The following is a 25,507-nucleotide window of genomic DNA, read 5'->3' as shown; positions in this document are numbered from 1 at the left end:
GCGACCAAAGGCCCTTTTTCCACCAGTGCAGGTAGGCCTAGCTTAGCTATGACGAGAGCAAGATCGACTGTACCAAAGAACCAACCCATCTAAGACCACATTAAGCAATCAGCTAGGAGTATCTGCGGGTTTGCAGTACCAGACAGAGTCGACCGATGAGCCAAAGCCACGATATTATCACATAATTCAGCAGACAGTGGATGTTTTTTTTACCTATATATACTTGCATTGCATGGCGCCATCAGATCTTCTGCTAGCTGCTACATCGCTGTACAACACTATATGTAGTAGCTAGGTAGGATCTCCGATCAAGTTAAGCAGCCGCATTATTGGCAAAACAGTGCTAGCTTAGCAAGATTGGAGCTGTAAACTTACACAGGTACAGATTTGGGCAATCAAACAAAGATCGCGTGGCCAAATAAGAATTAGTCTTCTCTGCTGAGCCTGGCACTAGCTAGCCAGATGCTGTCATGCACGCAAGAAAACTTAATTTACAGGGATCGAACAATGACAATTTTCTCTGTTTCTCACCATACTGAATTATGTGCTGCCTAAGTCCGGAGCGTCATCATATCTGGATAGGCGTTGAATTGTTCGTGGTGGTTAGCCGCAGAAGGAACAGGTCGAGAGTCAAAAGTTATTCTTTCTATTCAAGTTTCTCGTATAGTAAGTAGTACTTAATTAACCTGCAACTTTTGGACAAGCCAAGTTGCTAGCTTCACATGATCAATTGTTTATTTGCAGCTACATGCATGGTCTAGTCTAGTCTAATGGAGCCAGTTTAGGACTCGCCATTTTGACAGAGTTAACCGGCTGGCGAGTTGGTCAGAGGTCAAAATCTTTGTCAGCTTAAAATTCAGATCGTAACGAGTTGACCACATAGTCTATCGATCGCCGCGTAGACGGCTGGGCCGGGAGAGGAGTTATAATAAGGATCGGATCGAGCAAGTCACCTCGGTTGGATGTATCAGGATCCGTATCCATTTCTCCATAGTTCTTCAGCGTTGGCCCCCCGTTATTTTGGAATTAGGTGGGTGATGATCCGCTCGCAAAGCAAATCGAGAGCAATCAGATTGTTGTGGGTTTTGTTGTGCAAAGTGGGGCGGGGACCAGGAATATGAACGATTAGTTGCCCCTATGTCTGTCAGCAAGGGGATTTAATTAGGGGATCCTGTCCATCATGAGAATGCTTGCTAAGATACAGCTGAGGATGATCATGTGATTGTATATGCAAAGTAAGGCAAGGAGCTGTTGTAGAACTATCAGGAAACAGGGGGTAACCCTAGCTGCTGCCGCCACATGCCCTGCCCATCCATCTCCATTCCTTGCCGCCGCCGGCAGGTGCTGCTTCGGCGGAGCTTCTTCGGAGCGATCCGTGGTGGTGATTGGGGCTTCCGCTGGTGCAGAGGTGGTGGATCTGTCGCTATTCATCGACTTCATCGATGGGATGCGGTGAATCTTTGTTCAAGGTAGCATGGGGACGTCCGCAACGAAATATATCTTGTTGCTTGCAGCGAGCATGTTCATTAATTGTTCGTTAACTCACAAAGCTATGGGTGTTTTTGGGATCTGGTAATGTTGGAAGCTCTGCGTCTCTTCCAACGCGCGTCTAGGCGGCACTAGAGTTTGACGGTGGCCGTTGGTTTCAGCGAGTGCAGGAAACTTGAGATAATTTTCAGCAAAGTTTTCAGAACATATGTTTTATTCTAGTGTATTTATTAGTGTGTTTATATATTTGCTAACAATGTAACTTGACTTTCTATACGTGGTTACTCTCAAAAAAATCTGCCATCACCCATCAGACTCAGCATTAAAATGGAACGTTTGGCCCTTGACAAAACCCGTGTCGTTCCTTGTAGAGACCGGCCCTCTTGTCAAAACCTCCTGAAGCACTAGGTTTGGGTCTAAACTCCTTTCTGCTTATTAGCATTCTCCATGCTGATCACCTTCTTTACTTTAAAGAATCTAATGCTTGAATCACCATCTGTTGAGCGTACAACACCTGGGCCTAAGGGCATGAGCAATGGAAGCAGTTGTTCACCTAGGTTTGGATAAAACTTTTAACATATGCATGTCATGTTATGATCCCACTAATATGTCTTTCTCTCAAAAGCTGATTTAGTTTTTCTCTTTCTCTCTCACATTTTCACCCAGTTTACACTTTATAGCTGAAGAGGTTGCCTCCTGATGAAGAGACTGCCTCCTTATCCGAACCAAGATAAAGCTGCGAGACAGCATCCCTGGGGCTATGCATTGGGCATGCCCTAAATCAGCAGCACCAGCGGCTATGAAAAACTCTCCTAGACTGAAAAGGATCAGGTAAGTAGACAGCACAGCAGCTGGACATCACAGGATGAAATGGCACAAACATTTGTTTCTAATGAGGATGTCAATGCCAGTAAGAGCATCTCCAGCCGCCGTCTCCCCGACGAACCCCCGGGATGACTTTTTTCATCTAGATGGACGAAAACGGTCCAGCCGCGCCTCCGGTTTCTCGTTTTCACGCGGATTTGGGCTTTCATCCGTCCGGCGAGCCCAGGCCATCTCCCCCCCCCCCCCCCCCGGGAGCACTCGGGGACTCCGGACGAAACTAAAGCGGGGAAACGTAGCGAAAACTTCCCGCGCGGCTTGTGGCCCCAACTTGTCGGCAAGAGAGGCCAATCGTCTTGCGCGCGCTTCAAAAGCCTGCCACCGGTTAGACTTCGCCGGACGCGTCGCCTCCGATTCACGTGCGGCTCTCTCTATTTATCGCTGAACCTACCGCGTCTCGCCGCATTCACCACCGCCGTCTCCCTCCTCTCCTCAGCCCTATCTTCTCTCCCCAGTCGACCTCAACCAGCGAGCAATGGCGGGCCACTGCGCGGCGAACAACGGTTTCGGCCGCCGTTCCCTGCACCAGTTGGAGGCGGGACTTCTGCACATGGCGAGCTACCCGGCGCCGCCGGATTTCCGCGTGCCCGGAGGATGGCGCCTGAGCGCGGGTGGGGGTCCCGATCCCACCGCTTCCGGTGGGACGCGACGAGCTCGATGCCGCTATCGACGATGTGCTAGTCACCCTCACCGACGAGCAGCGCGCGGAGGAGCGGTACCGCGCCGACAACTACGACGCGTGGAACAAGTTCTTCCGTCTCCGGCACGAACGGGAACTCGCAGCCTTCGACGGCCCTCCCCCTCCTCCAGCGCGTAACAACGCTGCCGGCCGCCGGTGTTGGTGGGGTGCGCCGCGCCGCACGCTCGCCCGTGTACTCGCGCACATCGAGGCCGGCAACACCCCTCCCTTGGGGATGCCGCCGGCGGCGCCGAACGATGGGACCTCGAGCGATGACGACGACATGTAGTATTTTTTTATATTTCCATCTGTCCGAATTCAAATATATGTACGAAATCGGCCTATATATGTACGAACTCGCCTACGTATGATAAATACCTTTAAATTTCGCTTTTGTTTGATCAAATTTCGCCTTGTTTTGTACGATTTCACCGTTATTTATCAAAAGAATTCAACCATCATGGACTCGCCGCTGAAAAAAATGATCTCCTCAGGCCAAAACTTACATCCATCCGGCGCTAAATAGCGCCGGATTTGGGCGTGGGGAGCCCCAACGGCTGGGATGCTCTAACACCCTTGAGGATGGATCCTCCAGAGATACAATATCTTGACAAGGCAGCATTCAGCATGTCATGATTCTGTCAAATTGGCATGTTCTCCCTCTGTTCCATAACATAAGATGCTTGTAACGGAGGCACCATATTTCTTAGCTGTCTGCTGCAGAAATGAAACAGTCTTTGCATTCTTTAGTCTGGAAAAGGTATCTCTTCTTTTTAGATTTTATTTTCATGTTAATTCATTCTGCAGACAGCAATGATACATTGACAGTGACCATGCGAGATTCCAGCAATGCCATGCACCGGATGATTCCAGAATCGATTTGAAAGAACCACCACAATACCACGGTTTTCATGACTGATCATTGAGATTTAAGGTCGTGATTCAGTACTTCAGGAGAAAGGCATCAATACAAGGTAATACAACATACTATTCAATTATCCAACCATTCAAGAGAAGAGAAGTTACACAAACAAATTTGAGCCTACTCTCCAAACCAGGGAAACATATCCCACGACACCAAATATATGTGTATCAGCACTATGATTGATTGATCGGCGCATAATTTATCACATGTAAAGCCCCTCGGGCACACCTTCCTTCTTCTTGAACATGACCTTCTCCTTTGCCTTCTTGAAGTCCGCGTGTGTCACCTAGGGGAATCAGGAAACATCGCATCAAGAACATGAAGTGAAATACATGATACTCAGGAAACATCGCATCAAGAACATGAAGTGAAATACATGATACGTAGCATTTTTCAACGTGTATTATGACAATTAGGCCACACCAAAACTTCAACATCCCTAAACACTAGAGTCTTGTATATATAGAAAGGGGTAATAATCTGTGACTTTCAAAACTAATTCCTTGCTAATAAAAAATTACTCTTGAAGTGCTAATGAAATTCCTCCGAGAGTATAAATAATGGCCTATCGCTAGTTTAGCGGTGCATAAGACAAGGCTATGCAGCAAAAACAGTATGGTTCGTTATCTGTAGTACCATTGCCAGTTAGTTAACAGCATGACCCTAGCTAGTATTTCCAATTATCGAGAAAATGAGGTGTCTACTTCATTGAACTTCCCAATTTCAATTATAGACTATATAAAGGTCCAGCCTTACCTTCATTCTCCGCTCTCTCAAAGCAAGCAATCCAGATTCAGTGCATATTGCTTTAATATCAGCACCCGAAAATTCATCCTTAGTCATGACGAACTCCTCCAGGTTCACATCATCTGACAATGTCATCTTAGCTGTGTGTATCTGCACGATTTACAACATTTATGAGAACAAAAGGAACTTTGCATCCAATAATGTCAAGTTCAAAATGTACTGATGGGAAAGTACAATACCTGGAAGATGCGACGTCTAGTTTTAATGTCTGGAAGAGGAAATTCGATCTTTCGATCAATTCGGCCAGGGCGAAGCAAGGCTGGATCAAGACTTTCAATGCGATTTGTTGCTAGAATAACTTTCACATCTCCACGTGAGTCAAAACCATCTAGCTGGTTCAGCAGCTCCAACATGGTTCTCTGAATTTCACGCTCCCCTCCTGAATGAGCATCGTACCTCTTTGTTCCAACTGCGTCGATCTCATCAATGAAGACTATTGATGGAGAAAGCTCATCTGCCACTCTGAATAGTTCCCGGACTAGTTTTGGACCATCTCCAAGGTACTTCTGAATAAGTTCACTTCCAACAACACGCAAGAAAGTTGCGGATGTAGAGTTAGCAACAGCCTGCAAAAACAATTTCAAGTAATCACAGGTCATACGTTAGCACAAATGTGGCCAAATAGTACAACATGCAATGAACAAAGGAGGACTGGAGCCTGCGATACGCCAATAAAAGAAGAAGCAATGTATCAACGACCAATATGGAGGCCAGAACACTAACCTTGGCAAGTAAAGTCTTCCCTGTTCCAGGTTCTCCGTATAATATGACCCCCTTGGGTGGCCTGATTCCAATGTCTTCATATAGCTCTGGATGAGTCAGCGGAAGCTCAACGGCCTCTTTTATTTCTTGAATCTGAGCATCTAGCCCACCAATATCCGCATATGATTCTAGGGGAGCTTTCTCAACTTTCATCACAGATACCATAGGATCAACTTCGTCTTGCAAAATCCCGACCACGGAGAGGACCTGGAAAAATAATTCTTGTGAGCAATCTAACCTAAGCATCATCTTACTAATTGCATGACTGCAATTGATAAGCATGGTTGGTCATCAAGCACAAGAAAGTGATACCGCCTCTGTCACAAGCGTGGTCTAACGAAGTGATTATACACCTGCACATGTATTGACACCCCCTCACACTTGATGATCACAACAATACGAGTTTGGAAGCACGTGCTATGGAATATCTCATGCCCATAGTAACTTGGGTCTTTATAGTACACACTTATCCTAGATTTCCGAAGTGAACCTATGAATAAGCTTTGGAGAGTAAAGTCACATGAATAGCAGAAAACAGCAGTGATATCGTACATAAAGGCTCTAGCAGCCTTTCAACCCAACTAGGTATGTTTCAGTTAACTTGCACGCATATTTGACCAAATTCAGATTATAGAAGGAAAGTTCACCAAATACCCCTGGCTCTAATTCATCTGCCGATTCAGACTACACAGATCCCGAATTCACTGAGCAACCTAAAAGATACTACTAGACTGAACGTGCTTCAATCGACTTGGTATGGTTGATGAAATTCCCCTAAGATCCAAACCCTACTACCCTCACCAGATAATATAGATCGAGAAAGCAAACTCAGAACGGAGACGGATCCGTACCTTATTGTGCATGAGGATGGAGCATCCGGGCTCCAGCTGGTCCTTGTCGACGAAGGAGAGTATGCTGACGTAGTACTCTGGCCCGACGGATGAGGAGACGATGGCGTGGCTCTCGTCGATGATCTCCTCGAGGGATCCGACGCTCATGGGGGTGCCGCGGAGGTCGTCGACCTTGGATCGGTCCTCCTCGGTCTTCTCCTCGGTGGGGCGGAGGCGCTCCTGCGCGGCGACGAACTCCTCCTCCATGAGGAGGTAGTCCTTGACCCGCTCGAGCTTGAGGAGGCGGAGGCGGCACTTGGAGAGCGGCGCGACGTGGGGCAGGCGCGCCGCCGCCTCGGGCCCCTTCTGCCTGCGCTGCTTGCGGCCGACGCGGGACGGCGCGGCCGGCGGCTCGAACTTCTTGTCCTTCTTGTCGCCGTCGCCGCCCGGCTTGCCGCGGTCGCCCGGCGCGCCGCCCTGCTTGCCCATGCCGCCCGGCGTGCCCTGCCCCATGGTCGCCGGCGAGGGTTTGGGGGATTTCGGTGCGGATCTGTTCGGATGCGGGCGAGCGAGCGAGACTGGTTGGAGTTTTCCCCTCGCCTTCGGCTTTTTCTCTAGATTCAATCAACTTACTCTGCAAGCAAGAAGGGTATATTGGGCACTCTTATTTAAATGGGTCGATCTAAATTCTAACACGAATATGTGGTGAAACCACGATATACAGACCCAAATACAAAAGCTGATGTAAATTTGAATTCTGCTTATTTCGACACGCATCTTGGCTTCCCTGAATTCGTTCTCGAATAGTCGAAAGGTCATATACTCATATATTAAGTAAATCAAACCCGTAGGAAATACTCTATCTGTTCTAAATTATAGAAGATGTTTATGTTCAATCTGGGCAGAAATGATTGAACAATCACACTAAAACGTGTCTAGTTACATATGATCCAGAAAAAAGCTAAAGCATCTTATAATTTGGAATGGATTGCAAAGTCTCATGTCTTCGTTTCTATTTTGGTTGCGAGCAATAATGTTATGCACTATGGCATTGGCGGAGCCCTATCCTCAAATGATCAGTACATAGTTTTTCGACAATACAAGCTATAAAAGTGAAAAAAGTTATTAAAAAATTATAAAATACATGTATTTAGCTACACAATAACCTGGTAACACAAGGTTGTTAACCTGGCTCTGCAACTGCACTATGGTTAATGGATCACCATTTGCACATAAAAAATTCCAAGGTTTTGGGATGTCCATGTCTTTTTCCTCCCACATCCACCAACATTGACTAGTGCTTAAAAATATCGGTACCAAAAAAAAAACCTTAGCGAGATATGCAAAATTTATAAATCTTAACATTTATTTTCAATTAATTCTTCTAAAACCCATTTAACTAAGAGAAATTTAACCAAAAATTAAAAAATCCAATTTAGTTCAAATTAGTTTGGATTCCCGAGCTAAAAAAATTGCCACCAAATGACCAAAAGATATCAATCTATATCCTCATAATGCTTCGGGGTGTAGGGCAACATTAAACTCCAAATCCATGTACCTTTGTGTACTTTCAGTTTTGTTATATTACTCTTGCTAAAGCAATTTAGCCGCCAATCTATGCTAACTTGGCTGCCAATTACCACACTTTTCCATTCCGTGTATGTCATCTACAATAACTAGATGATTCCCCGCACGTTGCTGCGGTAATTTTTAGAAATATACATGAGCGAAGTTAATAAGTGAAAAGGCTAATTTAGCCGTTTACTTACGTTGCAACGTACATGCTATTATTTGAATTAATAGTGTAACATATTACATATCATGCCCATGCATGTACATGTATCTAGGTGGAGCTATTTATACTATGATCTGCAATTGTCAAATGTTTACATATTTCCAATACAACAAAGAATATGCAGGGTAACCTTTCTAAAAAAGAAGTCATAGAACTTGCGATTATATAATGTATGGAAGGTTGTCCCAAGTCAAACCAAAACCATCTGAGTCCCCTCTTTGGAAGGGTCTCATGGAGGTAAATAATGGCTTCTTCAGTAGAGGATCATTATTACTCTCGAAAAAAAAAGTAGAGGATCATTACAAGTAGAAAACGTTGTAGATATAAGTTTTTAGGAGGACTCACTGTTGTCTCATAAATATCCATCTTTATATAATATTGTTTAAAGAAAGGAAGTTTTCATGGCTAATGTTATGTCACAGGCCCTGCTAAATACAACAGTTAGAAGAGCCATCCATGGTAGATGTTGAGTCATGGAGTGGTATCCAGCTGGTCCTTTCGAGGAAGGAGAGCATGCTGACGTAGTACTCGGGTCCGACGGAGGAGGAGACTATGCCGTGGCTCTCGTCGATGATCTCCTCGAGGGAGCCGACGCTCATGGGGGTGCCCCGGAGGTCGTCGACCTTGGATCGGTCCTCCTCGGTCTTCTCCTCGGTGGGGCGGACGCGCTCCTGCGCGGCCACGAACTCCTCCTCCATGAGGAGGTAGTCCTTGACCCGCTCGAGCGGCGCGACGTGGGGCAGGCGCGCCGCCGCCTCGGGCCCCTTCTGCCGCCGCTGCTTGCGGCCGACGCGGGACGGCGCGGCCGGCGGCTGGAACTTCTTGTCCTTCTTGTCGCCGTCGCCGCTCGGCTTGCCGCGGTCGCCCGGCGCGCCGCCCTGCTTGCCCTGCCCCATGGTCGCCGGCGAGGGTTCGGGGGATTTCGGGGCGGATCTGTTTGGGTGCGAGACTGGTTTGGAGCTTTCCCCTCCCGGAACCTCCTTTTCTCTCTGGATTCAATCAACTTACTCTGCAAGCAAGGAGGGTATATTGGACACTCTGTCTGCTCGATGGGATGGGCCGATCTAGCACGAATATGTGGTGAAACCACGATATACAAACCCAAATACAAAAGCCGATTTAAATTTAAATTTAAAGTATGCTTATTTTGCACGCGTCCTAACTTCCCTGAATTTGTTCGCCAAAATTCGAAAGGTGATATATTATAAGTAAATTAAACCCCTGGAAAATATTCTCTCCGTTATAAATTATAGAAGATGTTTATGTTTCAATGTGGACAGAAATGGTTGAACAATCACACTAAAATACATTTTAGTTACATACGATTCAGGAAAAAGTTAAAGCATCTTATAATTCGGAAGGACTGCAAGGTCTCATGTCTTTGTTTCTATTTTGGTTGCTCGCAAATAACAATTATGTTATGAACCATGGCTAATGGATCGCCATTTGCACGTGAAAAAATACAAGGTTTTGGGATGCCCATGTCTTCTTCCTCCCGCATCGACTAGTGCTTAAAAATACCGGTACCAAAAATGTTGTATACCTTACCGAGATATGCAAACTTTCATATATCTTAACATTTATTTTCAATTAACTCTTCCAAAAACTCAGAGAAATTTAACCAAAACTAAAAAAAAAATTAGTTCAAATTAGTTTGCATTCTCGAGCTAAAAAATTGCCACCAAAATGACCAAAAGATATCAATTTATATCCTCATAATGCTTCGGGTTGTAGGGTAACATTAAACTCCAAAATCCATTTACCTTCCTGTATTTTCAATTTTATTATATAAGTTTTGCTAAAGAAATTTAGCTGCAGTTAGACTATCTGCACTCTATGCTAACTTGGGCATGCCAATTATCACACATTTTCTTTGATTATATTTATTATATTTAGTTGTGCTAAAGTGCCATTATTAAGTATGAGAATCCGGAGTATGCAGCTTTGGGGCTGCCAATTGCCACACTTTTCCATTCAGTCTATGTCCTCTTAAATAATGCTCCAGTGTGTTTTTAACTGTAGAATCTTTCATAGATATATGGACGTTAAAGAAGAAATCATGGGAACTCAGACTTGTTAGGGAATCTCACCAGATTTTTTTATTTATTTTGTTTTGTTTGGAATGGATAGTCTGGTGGTCTCTTGCTAGGTGATTTCTTGTAGTTCATGATGGTCTTTTTATCATTGATCAACTCATGTTCGCACTATTATGAAAGCAGATAAATAGGAGGAGGTGTTTTGGCTCATAGGAGCATTTGCATCCATTACGCAGAATAATTAAAAAATAATTATAAACATATTACAAAATTCTGACATAAATTTTATGGTGTACATCGTGATATTTTATGTCTGTACACAAATTTTCGTGAAAAACAACATTTTACGTGGCATGTATAAAAAGGACAAAAAAAAATATCCGTACGTAGTCGCGTTGTAGCATCAAAATTTGTCGAGACACCGGAAAAAAGAAAATTTTCTGAAAACTTGTGTACGAACATAAAAGTCTAGATGTACATGTAAAATTTTATTTCACACAACAGGTTCATATTCTCTTGTAAGCTAAAGTGAATTTCCCAAATAATTTTTCCTTCCTTTTTTGTATTTGAGCTCTGCAGACTCATGCTGATCATACGAATATGTGGTGAAACCACGATACAAAACCAAATACAAAACCCAATGTAAATTTGAATTCTGCACGCATCTTGGCTTCCCTTACTTCGTTCTTGAAAAGTCAAAAGGTCATATGTTAAGTAAATCAAACCCCTAGGAAATACTCTCTCCGACTTATAGAACATATTTATGTTTCAATGTGGACAAAAATGATTGAACAATCACACTAAAATGCGTCTAGTTACATACGATTCAGATTTTTTTTAAACATCTTATAATTCGGAATGGATTGCAAGATCTCGTGTCTTTGTTTCTACTTTGGTTGCGAGCAATAATATTATGCACCATGGTTAATGGATCGCCGTTTCAAGTTTTCATCAACATAAAAATTCCAAGCTTTTGGAATGAGCATGTCTTCTTCCTCCCGCACCCACCGACATCGACTAGTTCTTAAAAATATCGGTACCAAAAAATGTTATATACTTTACAGAGATATGCAAAATTATATAAATCTTAACATGTATTTTGAATTAATTATTCTTAACTCAGAGCAATTTAACCAAAAATGAAAAAAATAGTTCAAATTAGTTTGGCTTCTCGAGCTAAAACAATTTCCACCAAAATGAACAAAAGATATCAATTCATATCCTCATAATGCTTCAGGATGTAGGGCAACATTAAACTCCAAAATCCATGTACCTTCGTGTACTTTCTGTTTTATTATAGTATAAGTTTTGTTAAAGAAATTTTGCCGCGGTTAGATAATCTGTGATCTATGCTAACTTGGGCATGCCAATGACCACACATGTTCTTTGATTATATTTAGTTTCGCTAAAATGCCATTATTAAGTATGAGAATCCACGGTATGGAGCTTGGGCTGCCAATTACCACACTTTTCCATTCAGTGTATGTCCTCTAAAATAATGCTCCAGTGTGTGTCTACCAGTAGAATTCTTTATAGATATATGGACGTTAAAGAAGAAATCATGGGAGTTCAGACTTGTTGGGGAATCTCACTAGATTTTTTTTTTGTTTGGAATGTATAGTCTCGTGGTCTCTTGCTAGGTGATTTTTTGTAGTTCAGGATGGTCTTTTTTATCATAGATCAACTCATGTTCACACTATTATGAAAGCCAATAAATTTTCCTTCCTTTTTTTTGGGCTCTGCAGACTTATGCTGATCAAACGAGCTGCCAAGGTCTTTATGAATGAAATTATGAATATCTTATTGAAAGAACATTTCCCGCTCTTTTGGGTTTTGTGTGTTTGATGTCAACAACAGGTACCTATTTATGTGTGTTGATGTAGACATGTACATGGTTTCATTATACATATATGGCTGGTGAAATGGATTGACAAATATGGAGACATTGCTGCCTTTTTGCTCCAGGCGGAAGTTCCGGCCCCTGCAGGTGGAAGTTCCGCCCAGATGCTCATGTCAGCAGAATCTCAGCGCCTCACACGGTGAAGCTCGGCGGAAGTAGGTCGGAAGTTCCGGTCAGCGAAACTTCCGCCATACTTCCAAGCAAGTTCTGAAAATAGCGTTTTGACTTACAGAATGTTCCAGTATGGTTTTCGCGCGATTTCGGAAGTAGGCCGTCACCGGAAGTTCCGCCCTAGTTCCGCCTTCTCTCAGTCCATCAGCTTCTCAAGTGCGAAGGGATCCAGCCGGAACTTCCGGGCCCTATGGCCGGAACTTCCGGTGTTACACAAAAACGTCCACAACGGTCAGATCTGAAGCACCTACTCATATAAATAGCTATCTTCTCCATTGGACAAGTTGCTCAATCATTGCACAAGGTCATCCACCATTAGACCCACTTCAAGAAACACAAGATTCACAAGATCTTCTCCTCCAACCATCCAAAGCTCTTGATCTTTGGAGATCCGAAGGAGAAGACCCCGATCTACATCCTCACCGAAGCAATTCTCATTTCCCCCTCATATGCTTGAGGGCCCCTCTGCTAGTGTTCCTCTTTTGAGAAACCCTAGTTTTTTGTAGTTGATATTGTTCTTGTTGTTGTTACAGATTTGGGAGCCTTCAATTTGGTTGTGGATGTGTGCCCCAAGAACCTTGTAAAGGCCCAGTTTCCGCCTCGAGGAAATCGCTTAGTGGAAGTGGGCTAGGCCTTCGTGGCGGTGCTCACAGGAGACCTGAGTGAAGCCTTCGTGGTGTTGGTCTGGCTTTCGTAGCGACCACACTCCTCCGAACGTAGATGTACCTTCTTGCAAAGGAAGGAAACTACGGGAATCAACTCCGTGTCTCTGCGTGCTCCACTCTCGGTTACCTCTATACGATTATCTCTCCTATATATTGTGTATCTATATCTTGCTTAGTTGTTAACCTTGTCATATAGGTAAATTCATATAGTTGCATATCTAGAGAATTTACCTTTGTGTCAAGCCTAAATTGAAAAAGAACTAAAGATTGGTCAGCACCTATTCACCCCCCTCCTCTAGCTGCGGTATACAATACTTTCAATTGGTATCAGAGCCTCACCATCCCCATGAAACATGTCTGAGATTTATCAAAATTCGGATGTATCACATTTCGTTTCGGCACAATTTTATGCCTGGTGTTGTGCAATTCGAGATCACTGGGATCTCTTAGCCAACCAGGGACCATCGAACCAGAAATAGACCACAAACAAATTGCAAATTGTGTCGTTGTCTCTCGTGCAATTTCTGTGGACATAATAGTAGATTGCCCTGTTTCTGTCCTGGGAAGATATGTCTGTGCATGTGCAAACCAAGTGCGAAATCCAGTTTCTCTTCCAGAGTCGAGACAAACGGGAGCCTACCACAAATTTGACCATGCCGAAGAGAAATCTTGCGCGTTACTCTGCTTCGATGCCTATTTCAATGCGAACACCACTGGGTCTGGGAACACCCAAGAATTCCTGACCAAACAGAAGCATGGAGAGCACGCCGTCCGCCGACGCCAGCTCGAGCGGCGGCGGTGGAGGCGCCAACGTCCTGCTTCTTCCGTTCCCGGGGGCGCAGGGCCACACGAACCCGATGCTCCAGTTCGGCCGCCGCCTCGCCTACCACGGCCTCCGCCCCACCCTCGTCGCGACCCGCTACGTGCTCTCCACCACTCCGCCTCCCGGCGACCCCTTCCGCGTGGCCGCCATCTCCGACGGCTTCGACGCCGGCGCCGGCAGCAGCGGCGGCGCCTCGTCCGCGAGCATCGCGCAGTACATGTCCCGGCTGGAGGCCGTGGGATCCGAGACACTACGGGAGCTCCTCCTGTCGGAGGCGCGCGCAGGGCGGCCAGTGCGCGTGCTGGTGTACGACCCTCTCCTGGCGTGGGCGACGCGGGTGGCGCGAGCGGCTGGCGTGCCCGCCGCGGCCTTCTTCTCCCAGCCGTGCGCGGTGAACATCGTCTATGCGGAGCTGTGCGCGGGGCGGCTGGCGCTGCCGGTGACGGACGGCCGCGCGCTGTTCGCGAGAGGAGCGCTGAGCGTGGAGCTGGAGCCGGAAGACGTGCCGCCTTTCGTGGCGCTGCCGGAGCAGTACCCAGAGTTCTGTAACATGTCGATCGGGCAGTTCGAGGGGCTGGAGGACGCCGACGACGTGCTCGTGAACTCATTCCACGACATCGAGCCAAAGGTGAGAATCTCTCATACTTGTACTGTATGCCAACAGTATCATTTGACATGTAAAACATGCCTAACGAACAGGAGGCAAAATACATGGAGTCTACATGGAGAGCAAAGATGATAGGCCCGGCCGTTCCATCCTTCTACCTCGATGACCATCGTTCTCCATCCAACAAGTTTTACGGTTTCAACTACCTTAGTGGTGGAGAGTCGTGCATGGATTGGCTGGAGAAGCAAAGTGCTAACGCTCAGGCCCGGTCCTAAGGTTTCTAGGGCCCGGGGCGAAAACTAGAAAATGGGCCCTTTAGAAAATATAATAATATTGTATAAAATTCAATGCATGTTATAGTTAATTTGTTAAGATTGGTCAACTCTATTTGTTGTTGATTGAGACGCATTTTCAGATAAAAACGATCCATGGAGGAGAGATTAGAATTGTGCTTCCTTTTCTTGATGACATAAATTGCATAATCAGGCAGGTAATAACAACGACAATCAGCCAATACAAACTTTATTAAGACTAATGAGTTTGATTTAAAAAGAAATTACATCATTATACTATATAAATATAGAAAATTTTACTTCAAACTGAAAAAGGCTAAGGGAATAATCAAGTAATAAACCTTTTTGAAAATTCATGAAGTCATGATAATTTGTTTTAAGACTACACGCACCCTTTTTTACATGCTACTAAGTTATTTTGAGGGAAACATGCTACTTTTTTTAAGGGATGAAAAACATGCTACATTAGTTTTTTTTAGGGAAACTAAGTATACATTAGTTTGTTTTTTTAGGGTGACTAAGTATACATTAGTTGATCGCTAATTCCATCTTTGGAAAATAAAATGGCTCTTCCTGCACCTATGCGGTCCCTGCTCAAGCTTGATGTGGCCCACCTACACTTAACTATCCGATATTGAGAGAAGGAAGGCCCCAGGCCCAGTTCGCGAAGGGAAAAAACTAGCAGTATAGGAAAGAACGGCCCAAGCTTTGTCTCTCTAAACGCTTCGCCTTTCTTCTTCGTGAAGAGGCAGAAAAACTCCAGTACGTTAATGGCGCCTCCGGCGACTGCTTTGCTGCTCACACATACCTAGGCTGGGCCCCCTCACTTGCGAGGGCCCGGGGCGGCCGCCCCTCCCGCCCCCCCCCTAGGGCCGGCCCTGCTAACGCTGTCGTATTTGTATCCTATGGAACCTTCTCCGAGTACGAAGCTCCCCGGCTAGAGGAGCTTGGTAATGGATTGTGCAGTTCCGGCAAACCTTTTCTATGGGTCGTCAGGTCCAGCGAGGCACACAAACTATCTGAAAAGCTCAAGGCAAAATGCGAGGAGAACGGCTTAATTGTTTCTTGGTGCCCCCAGCTTGAGGTTCTGGCACACAAGTCCATCGGTAAGCATGACTTTTCAAATTTATTTTTACATCTTGTATTGTAGATACAAATATATTTGTACAAAAGGAAAACATCACAATCAATCGTGTATGTATAGGTTGTTTCGTTACACATTGTGGATGGAACTCGACATTGGAAGCCATTGCTTGTGGCGTGCCTCTCGTTGCGATTCCACATTGGGCAGACCAACCCACTATTGCAAAGTACGTTCAAAGTGTATGGGGAATGGGTGTACGAGCACAACCGGGTGAAAATGGATGGATAAAGAGGGACGAGGTCAATAGGTGCATCAGTGAAGTTATGGATGGAAAAAGGAAGGATGAGTATAAAAGAAATGCTGTGAAGTGGATGCAAAAGGCCAAAAAGGCAATGCAGGAAGGGGGGAGCTCAGACAAGAATATCGCTAGATTTGCTGCCAAGTATTCATCAACTTAAATGTGCGATCATGTAATCTTTACTTCAAGATAGTAGAAGTAATCTTAAGTGTACACATATTTAGAAAGGAGCTCATTTTCAGAAATCTAGATGGGAAAGTTTGAATTTTGTAAAACTAAGGTTCATTTGTGCAAAAGGAAATACCAAAGGATATAATAAGCACACCTTCATCTTCCACAAATATGCTGTAAACTTTCAAAACAAATCTGGACCCTCTATTTTTTTAAGGGCTAACATTTATTGGGTAGTCAGCTTCTGGAAAAAGAATATCATATATGGTTCCCATAACAAACCAACTAAGGAATGTGTGCAATGAAAGTTAAAAAGCAAAGGTAACTAAAGCTTTACCTGGAGGCGATTTACATAAAAATAACCCTTTGGTGCAAGTATAGCACAAAATAACCCTCTGAGGAAAATATTTCACTCTACTAACCCTTTTGTGTGGCGCCTATGAGAGGGGCGTCACACATTTTGCGTGCGTGGCGTGCAGCTGCCGACGTGGAAGCCATGTACGGCGCATATGCCAAAGGCACCACACTACTCTTTATATACTATATTTAGATGTGCGCCTTGGCGCACGATCCCGTGAGACTCGTGTATAGATGGAAAAATGATAATAATATGTTTAGGTTTTACAGAACGTGTAGTGAACCATAGTAAATTACAAAGGAAAAACATTTATATACAACCAAGAAAATATATTATAGCAACTAACAATTGGTGATTCTGCCACACATTCGAAACAAAACCACATATATTAAATATATACTATTAATCTAAGGGCACACTTGTAGTTCTCTACAATACTCACAAGTACAGAAACAAACTGTCGGCTACGAAAAGAAGACCTTATTGGTTGTGTAAGCAGATCCCCTATATCACAGGCCAAGAGATTGGACTCTAAAACAAATGAATAAATCAGATGATTGGATCTCTGAGAAAATTCAAATCTACGACCAAATGTAAAACCGGCACACTGCACGAATTAGATTAGTATTTATACAAGTCTATAATATTTAGCAATCCATATACATTAAAAAGCATTTGGCATATGTATATCCCATACAATATGAATCCATTATCCAAAGATAAAAGAAATCAACTTCGAAGAATAATTTTGTTTGAGACTGGAATTATTTAAGTAATCAATTTTCTATGAATCAGTGCACAATTGTAATATGGATCTTGTTCGGAATATATACAGTAGAGCCCTATCCTAATTTGCATGCAAAAAAATCCTTGGGAATATATGCAGTTGCAATATGAAATCTTGGTGCACGACTTGGCACATGATCCCCTTCCTCTTGTCTCGCCACTCAGCAGGTGGTCTCAACATCGAGCAATCCGCATCGACGACCACTCATGATGAAAAAATGGTTGGCCATTTGATACTTAACATTAGGATTTTGAAGCACAAAAATATAACTAGTTAAATACTTAACAGGAGGAACAATAGAAAGCATAAAACATCTAGCTATTTCTAACATTTTTAACTTTAGGCTGAAAATGGTACCTAATGAGCTTGTGAAAGATAAGATCGACTACTATTTTTTCAGGGTTGATCTTGTACATGGTATAAGAAATATCAGTGGAAGTCTACATAGAGAATACATCTGCCATACACTGTTATACTTTGCACAAATTTAAACATCGTCCATATTACTATCGATTAAATGTAAGGCCAGTTGACAAAAGCTGATGTTTCTGTAATTTAGTCATTTGCTAGGTAAATGTAGAGAAAACAATGATGTGCATGTTAAGCACTAACACAGCTAATCAAGTAAATAACAGAAGCAATCTTTGTTGCAAATTAAGTGATGTTCTGCCATTAGATGAAAGCTAACAGTTATTTACACTTCTATTTTGTGTATAGAAATTAAGGAGCAAACTTTTAGTGTATGCAGATGCCACTAATCACACATGCATCTTACACATGGCCCAGCAGCACACGGACGCAGAAACCGACAACGTGCCTCCCAAGCTGGCCACTCACATGCAGCCATACAGGTCTGGTTCTGTCATCTCTTCCAAAAAAGGTTTGGGTTATCTCTTTCCATATCGCATACTCACATGTACCTACCCAGAACTACAGATCCCCTTTTCTCACTTTGGCCCGACGACCAGCTCCCCCTCTTCCCAAATTCAGCGAACTCCGGCGTTGATCGACATGGGGTTGCTGACAATGTATCTTCATTTACTACACCCTAACGATTTTGGAGGAGCTTGAAGCGCCCGTGCAAGCACCAGCGTGGGGCATGCCCAGATTCCCCCAAATGGTGTGTGGTGGAAGGTAAAAAAAGGAGCAGGTTTCTCTGTGAATCCCAGCTTGACGGCTTGGATCATTATCAACAACCAGCCATTGGCGAGTGACCGTTGCCATATGCCGTTGTCATGCTATTAGGTCTGCCCCGAGACGAATCGCCGAAGTTTTCAGCAGCAAAAAGGTAATTAAAGGTGACCTCTTCATTTTCCCATTAATCCTTTTCTCCATTTGGCTAAGAGAAAAAATAGTGCCCATCTGTTACACATGCACCACACGTGTGTCATTCCATGGATAAAAAAACAAGGTTGACCTTCCAAGCTTACTTTTCAGGATAGATGACTACTTATTTAAGCCATATTCAGAACAGTATATTTGCGGTGATCATACACATGAAAATTACATGTAAAGCAATAACTGAAAACAAAGTTCTGCATGTTTGGGTTACCAGTAAAACAAAGTACTCTTGCTGCTATGTTTCTCTGTGCAGCTCCCAAAATCTGGAGTTCTTGATGCTTGTTTCTGTGTGAAGGTCCCAAAACTCTGCATAAAAATTAGACAAAAAACATGGGAGATCTCTGAAGCTTATATTTAGAGATGGAGAAGTACTTACTTATGCCATAGTCAGAACAATATATTTAGGATAGTCACACTAACCAAAACTATATGGTAAATTAAGAACTAAAATCATTGTTGTGCATGTTTGGATTATCAATAAAAATTGTTCTTGATGCTGCTCAGTAAGGTTAGCAAGTAGTGCAGACATGGGAGTCTAAACTCTAAATTAGTGGCCATCCTATTGGTGACAGATCACTATCTTGCAAACCAATTTATACAACAGAAGAGCAAAACAGTTTTCTTCTTCATTGTTACTTGTAGGAGCCTACAAATAAAGTGCATTTTTCTGATGCATAAACTAAACAAATCAGAGACTTTAAACACATGAAAAATAGAACTGATATAATTTACTCTCTCCTGCTCCTGGATTTTCTTCATCCTCACTAATACGAATCTTGAATAGCTACCTAATATTGCAGTGTGCAACAACTGTATGGTTGATAATTTTAAGTCATGATGATAAGATATCGTGGCTGTACTGGGTATACTAATTACGAATATTCTCTCTGCCTAGGTGTTGTACAATGACGGAGATATTGAACAGCTTACCATGGCTAAAGAAAAGTGGACAAGGATTGCAAGTAATAGTTCACCAATAAAGGTAGATTGTCGTTAATTCCATCCTTGAAATTTTATCTTTAACCTTAAACATCATGTTTAACTCACTATAATTTAAATTGCTCGTTTACAGCAGCAAAAGCAGGATCTTCTACGGACAAACCCTGGAAAGTAAGCAAGAATTTCTTTAAATCTACTCTATAATAATACACTATTCAGAGCATCACTTGAAGTTAAGGGAGCATGAGGGTAAAATCAATAACCTAAGATTGAAGAGCTTGACAATTTCTGCCAATATATTGTAGTTAGCCCAGAAGTACAATACTATCATGTGATTAAGATGGTGCCGAATAAAATACCACTTAACATTCTAAATCTGCATAATGTAATTTGCCAACGTATTTTGTAGTTGGGAACTCCCTACCTGGTAAGCCATATTTAAATTACAAAATGGAACTTAACTACCTCCAGTAAAAAGTTTTTTAGGAATAGCATTTATCATTTTATTTTTCAACTTTGCATTGGAGAAATATGTCAAACCTTTTCACTATCTTTGGTCCAGGAAAAGAACAAACAGAAGTGGCTTATGGTTATGGCACATGTGGCGCTGGCAAAGAACAAACAACTTGGGTGTCCTGGCACACATGCGGCGCTTATCTGCAGGTAATTCATGGCATTATATAAGGAATTAGCATACATACTATTATACATGAACGCAACAATATAGGATTTGTGGTGACAATTGCAAGAATTATTTGAGGGTTCTGCAAAAAAAATGTCAACTTGGATAATTTTTTTTTCTGTACAACAAATAAACCATATGCAAGTAAAAACCTGTGTCACTCAAATACCCTGAAGCTAGCTTAATTTGATTCCGTTCTTAACATGGAGTAACATAGAAAAAGGACATGTATAGCCTCCTCTAAAGATGGAAGTCAATTCGATTCAAAATTTCAACGCCCGCTCGCAAACTACTGCAGGGCTTTATTTGGTACCCCTGGACATCATGCAGACAATTCCTTTTATCTGTCCTCCGCTCCATATAATTAATGGACAATCTTGTCAATAGAAATGTTGGCATCTACAATAGAATTTTTGCTTGATGCTATTAAGCTTATACTTTCTTATAATGGTGAAACAAATGATTATTTCTGTTTGAACAATTTTCTATTATCAACCATATTTTTTTATAGAAAATATCAACCAGTACAATCAGCTTAGGCGTGAGAAGAAACAAGCAAGCACATACATACCATCTGTGCAATGTTTGTGGCGGTCTGTGGCCTCACCCCTCCTGGCCCTCATATGAGTGTACCCGGCTGCTACCCCCTCGTCCACCATGCCATCTCCATCTGTGCAATGTTTGTGGCGGTATGTGGCCTCACCCCTCCTGGCCCTCATATGAGTGTACCCGGCTGCTGCCCCCTCGTCCACCATGCCATCTCCATCACTACCACCATTATGTCCTTTGCATGCCATCAGTGCGTGTTAAACTGGGTGCAATTTCCAGAAATTAATATAGCACAGGGCTCAATACAGTATGAGGTTCTCAAATATTACAGAAAACAACCCAAGCTCACCTCATCTAAATGTATAGTACCGATAAACCAGACAATGCAAACTATTGTTGGAATTCAAAGATGACTAATGGAGTGAAAACGAAACTATAACTCACAGTAAGGGTCTTACATGTTATAGTTAGTACATGCAGTGCCTCTATCTAAATTTGGTGCTTCACAGATTGCAAGAATAACCAAATATTTTATCAAGATAAAGCAAGGATAACTTTTTGAGACCTGAGATATATTAAAAAACTGCAATCTAAAAAGCCTAAAAAGAGAAGCCCAACTCTGAACCATAATGGCATCATAAACAATAGCCAATAAGGCCTGGCCATTCATCAGCCATATGTACCTTTAGAGTCTACGGAAAGTGTCCTGGTAGCTTGTCCAAACTTTGTGATGATTCTTTTTAGAACGGACGGTGAGGACAATCATTGAGAAGACCACAAAACCTGTAGAGTTAAGCACATTGCAATGAGATGTAAGATCTATAAGAGATCACAGAAATTCAGGATGTTGGAGATATGCCCAAGAGGCAATAATAAAAGTGGTTATTATATATCTTTATGTTTATGATAAATGTTTATATACCATGCTATAATTGTATTAACCGAAACATCGATACATGTGTGATATGTAAACAACAAAGAGTCCCTAGTAAGCCTCTTAACTAGCTTATTGATTAATAGATGATTAGTTTCATAATCATGAACATTGGATGTTATTAATAACAAGGTTATATCATTATATGAATGATGTAATGGATACACCCAATTAAGCGTAGCATAAGATCACGTCATCAAATTATTTGCTATAAGCTTTCGATACATAGTTACCTAGTCCTTTCGACCATGAGATCATGTAAATCACTTATACCGGAAAGGTACTTTGATTACATCAAACGCCACTTCGTAAATGGGTGGTTATAAAGGTGGGATTAAGTATCCGAAAAGTATGAGTTGAGGCATATGGATCAACAGTGGGATTTGTCCATCCCGATGACGGATAGATATACTCTGGGCCCTCCCGGTGGAATGTCGTCTAATGTCTTACAAGCATATGAATAAGTTCATAAGAGACCACATACCACGGTACGAGTAAAGAGTACTTGTCAGGAGACGAGGTTGAACAAGGTATAGAGTGATACCGATGATCAAACCTCGGACAAGTAAAATATCGCGTGACAAAGGGAATTGGTATCGTATGTGAATGGTTCATTCGATCACTAAGTCATCGTTGAATATGTGGGAGCCATTATGGATCTCTAGATCCCGCTATTGGTTATTGGTCGGAGAGAGTTCTCACCCATGTCCACATAGTTCGCGAACCGTAGGGTGACACACTTAAGGTTTGATGTTGTAATAGTAGAACTTGAATATGGAATGGAGTTCGAAGTATTGTTCGAAGTCTCGGATGGGATCCCGGACATCACGAGGAGTTCCGGAATGGTCCGGAGAATAAGATTCATATATAGGAAGTCATTTTATAAGATTTAAAATGATCCGGTGATTTTTTGGAAGGTTCTAGAAAAGTCCGGAAGAAATCAGTTTGGAAGGCGGAGTCCCGGTGGGACTCCACCACCCATGGCCGGCCAACCCTAGTGGGGGGAGTCCAAGGTGGACTCCACCAAGGGGGCCGGCCACCCCCCCCCCCTCATGGAAGGGTGGGAATCCCACTTAAGGTGGGAGTCCCACCTTGGGTAGGTTTCCCTACACATGGAAGGTTTTGGGTTGGGGTCTTATTCGAAAACTTGTAGTCCAACACTTGGGGGTTCCACCTATATAATGAGGGGCATAGGGGAGGGGGCCGGCCACCACAAGCCCTCAAGCTGGCCGCACCCCATAGAGGGCCACCCCCTCTCCCCAAACCCTAGCCGCCCCACTCCTCCCCCTCTCCCGCAATGCTTAGCGAAGCTCCGCCGGAGATCTCCATCGCCACCGCCACCACGCCGTCGTGCTGCCGGATTCAAGGAGGAGCTACTACTTCCGCTGCCCGCTGGAACGGGGAGAAGGACGTCGTCTTCATCAACACCGAATGTGTGACCGAGTACGGAGGTGCTGCCCGATTGTGGCACCGTCAAGATCTTCTACGCGCTTTTGCAAGCGGCAAGTGATCGTCTACCACAGCAACAAGAGCCTAATCTTGTAGGCTTTGGAAATCTTCAAGGGTGAGTCTCGATCATCTCCTCGTTGCTCCCGTCTTCTAGATTGCATCTTGGCTTGGATTGCGTTCTCGCGGTAGGAATTTTTTTGTTTTCTATGCAACAAATCCCTACAGTGGTATCAGAGCCGTGTCTATGCATAGATGGTTGCACGAGTAGAACACAATGGTTTTGTGGGCGTTGATGCTTATGTTGTCTTTAGTTTGAGTACTTTGCATCTTTGTGGCATAGTGGGATGAAGCGGCTCGGACTAACTTTACATGACCGCATTCATGAGACTTGTTCCTCGTTCGACATGCAACTTGTATTGCATAAGAGGCTTTGCGGGTGTCTGTCTCTCCTGCTATAGTGAAGATTCAATTTACTCTTCTATTGACAACACTAGTATCATCGTTGTGGTTCATGTTCGTAGGTAGATTAGATCTCTCTTGAAAACCCTAAACCACGTAAAATATGCAAACCAAATTAGAGACGTCTAACTTGTTTTTGCAGGGTTTGGTGATGTGATATGGCCATAATGTGATGATGAATATGTATGAGATGATCATTATTGTATTGTGGCAACCGGCAGGAGCCTTATGGTTGTCTTTAAATTTCTTGTTGAGTAGTATTTCAAAGAAGTTGTAATAGTTGCTACATGGAGAACAATCATGAAGACGGTGCCATTGACCTTGACGCTACGCCGACGATGATGGAGATCATGCCCGTTGATGATGGAGATCATGTCCGTGCTTTGGAGATGAAGATCAAAGGCGCAAAGACAAAAGGGCCATATCATATCACATATGAACTGCATGTGATGTTAATCCTTTTATGCATCTTATTTTGCTTAGATCGCGACGGTAGCATTATAAGATGATCCCTCTCACTAAAATATCAAGATAATAAAGTGTTCATCCTTAGTAGCACCGTTACCAAGACTTGTCGTTTCAAAGCATCTCGTGATGATCGGGTGTGATAGAATCAACAAGTGCATACAACGGGTGCAAGCCAGTTTTGCACATGCGGATACTAAGGTGGCCTTGACGAGCCTAGCATGTACAAACATGGTCTCGAAACACGTGATACCGAAAGGTAGAACATGAATCATATGATTGATATGATGAACACTTTGAGTGTTCGCCATTGAAGTTACATCTTGTCTCGTGATGATTGGACTTAGGTGTGATGGATTTGGTTCGTGTGATCACTAAGACAATTCGAGGGATATTGTTTTGAGTGAGAGTTCACCTAGTTTTTAATTATGTTGAATTAAAATTTGAACTCAATTTGTCATAAACTTAGTCTAAACTATTGCAAATATATGTTGTAGATATGGCGTCCCCAATCAATTTTAACCAGTTCCTAGAGAAAGAAAAGCTTAAGAGCAACGGTAGCAACTTCACCGACTGGTTCTGTCATGTGAGGATCTTCCTCGCTGGTGGAAACCTGCAATATGTGCTTGATGCACCGCTAGGTGACCCTCCTGCAGAAACTGAAACCGATGAAGTAAAGAATGTTTACGCTACATGGAAAGCTCGGTACTCTCAAGTTCAGTGTGCCATCCTATGCAGTCTGGAAGCCGATCTTCAAAAACGTTTTGAGCACCACGATCCTCATGAGTTGGTCAATGAGCTGAAAGCTATATTTGAAACTCATGCGGCCGTGGAATGCTATGAAGCATCGAAATACTTCTTCAGCTGCATGATGGAAGAAGGCAGCTCCGTTAGTGAGCACATGCTCGTTATGACCGGGCATGCGAAGAAACTCAGTGACTTGGGAATAGTGATTCCTAACAGACTGGGGATTAATCGTGTCCTTCAATCACTGCCACCTAGTTACAAAAACTTTGTGATGAACTACAACATGCAAAACATAAACAAAGAGTTACCTGAACTCTTTGGCATGCTAAAAGCTGCTGGGATTGAGATCAAGAAAGAGCACCAAGTGTTGATGGTCAACAAGACCACCAGTTTCAAGAAACAGGGCAGGTCTAAGGGAAAATTCAAGAAGGGTGGCAAGAAAGCTGCCACACCTCCTGTGAAACCTAAGAACGGCCATAAGCCTGATGCTGAGTGCTATTACTGCAAGGAGAAGGGACACTGGAAGCGTAATTGCTCCAAGTATCTGGCTGATCTGAAGAGCGGCCTTGTCAAGAAGAAGA

At 43.3% G+C, this 25,507-nt stretch overlaps 3 protein-coding genes and 1 long non-coding RNA gene across 4 annotated transcripts; 2 read left to right on the top strand and 2 right to left on the bottom strand.

Moving 5' to 3' along the window:
- Positions 1-3,971: 3,971 nt before the first annotated feature.
- LOC127331377 (26S proteasome regulatory subunit 4 homolog) lies at positions 3,972-7,004 on the bottom strand. Its single transcript, XM_051357512.2, has 5 exons — positions 6,395-7,004; positions 5,505-5,750; positions 4,961-5,347; positions 4,731-4,871; positions 3,972-4,260 (listed from the first exon to the last, which is right to left on the bottom strand). The coding sequence occupies exons 1-5, from the start codon at positions 6,884-6,886 to the stop codon at positions 4,177-4,179; spliced, it is 1,350 nt and encodes a 449-aa protein (XP_051213472.1). The 5' UTR covers positions 6,887-7,004; the 3' UTR covers positions 3,972-4,176.
- Positions 7,005-8,596: 1,592 nt separating this feature from the next.
- LOC139835408 (26S proteasome regulatory subunit 4 homolog) lies at positions 8,597-9,064 on the bottom strand. The gene has a single exon (XM_071825258.1). It carries the CDS (start codon positions 9,062-9,064, stop codon positions 8,597-8,599), a length of 468 nt encoding a protein of 155 aa, XP_071681359.1.
- Positions 9,065-13,551: 4,487 nt separating this feature from the next.
- Positions 13,552-16,386, top strand: LOC127331376 (UDP-glucosyltransferase UGT13248). Its single transcript, XM_051357511.2, has 4 exons — positions 13,552-14,391; positions 14,463-14,630; positions 15,553-15,769; positions 15,868-16,386. The coding sequence occupies exons 1-4, from the start codon at positions 13,696-13,698 to the stop codon at positions 16,203-16,205; spliced, it is 1,419 nt and encodes a 472-aa protein (XP_051213471.1). The 5' UTR covers positions 13,552-13,695; the 3' UTR covers positions 16,206-16,386.
- Positions 16,387-17,522: 1,136 nt separating this feature from the next.
- Positions 17,523-19,948, top strand: LOC139835127 (uncharacterized). Its single transcript, XR_011750837.1, has 3 exons — positions 17,523-18,649; positions 19,598-19,684; positions 19,775-19,948. It is a non-coding gene; the product is annotated as an uncharacterized lncRNA (long non-coding RNA).
- Positions 19,949-25,507: the final 5,559 nt, after the last annotated feature.

The sequence above is a fragment of the Lolium perenne genome, chromosome 2 (genome assembly GCF_019359855.2).
Source record: "Lolium perenne isolate Kyuss_39 chromosome 2, Kyuss_2.0, whole genome shotgun sequence".
NCBI classification, from domain to species: Eukaryota; Viridiplantae; Streptophyta; class Magnoliopsida; order Poales; family Poaceae; genus Lolium; species Lolium perenne.
The sequence above is the reverse complement of the archived record's forward strand: the minus strand, read 5'-3'. Positions and strand labels throughout refer to the sequence as shown.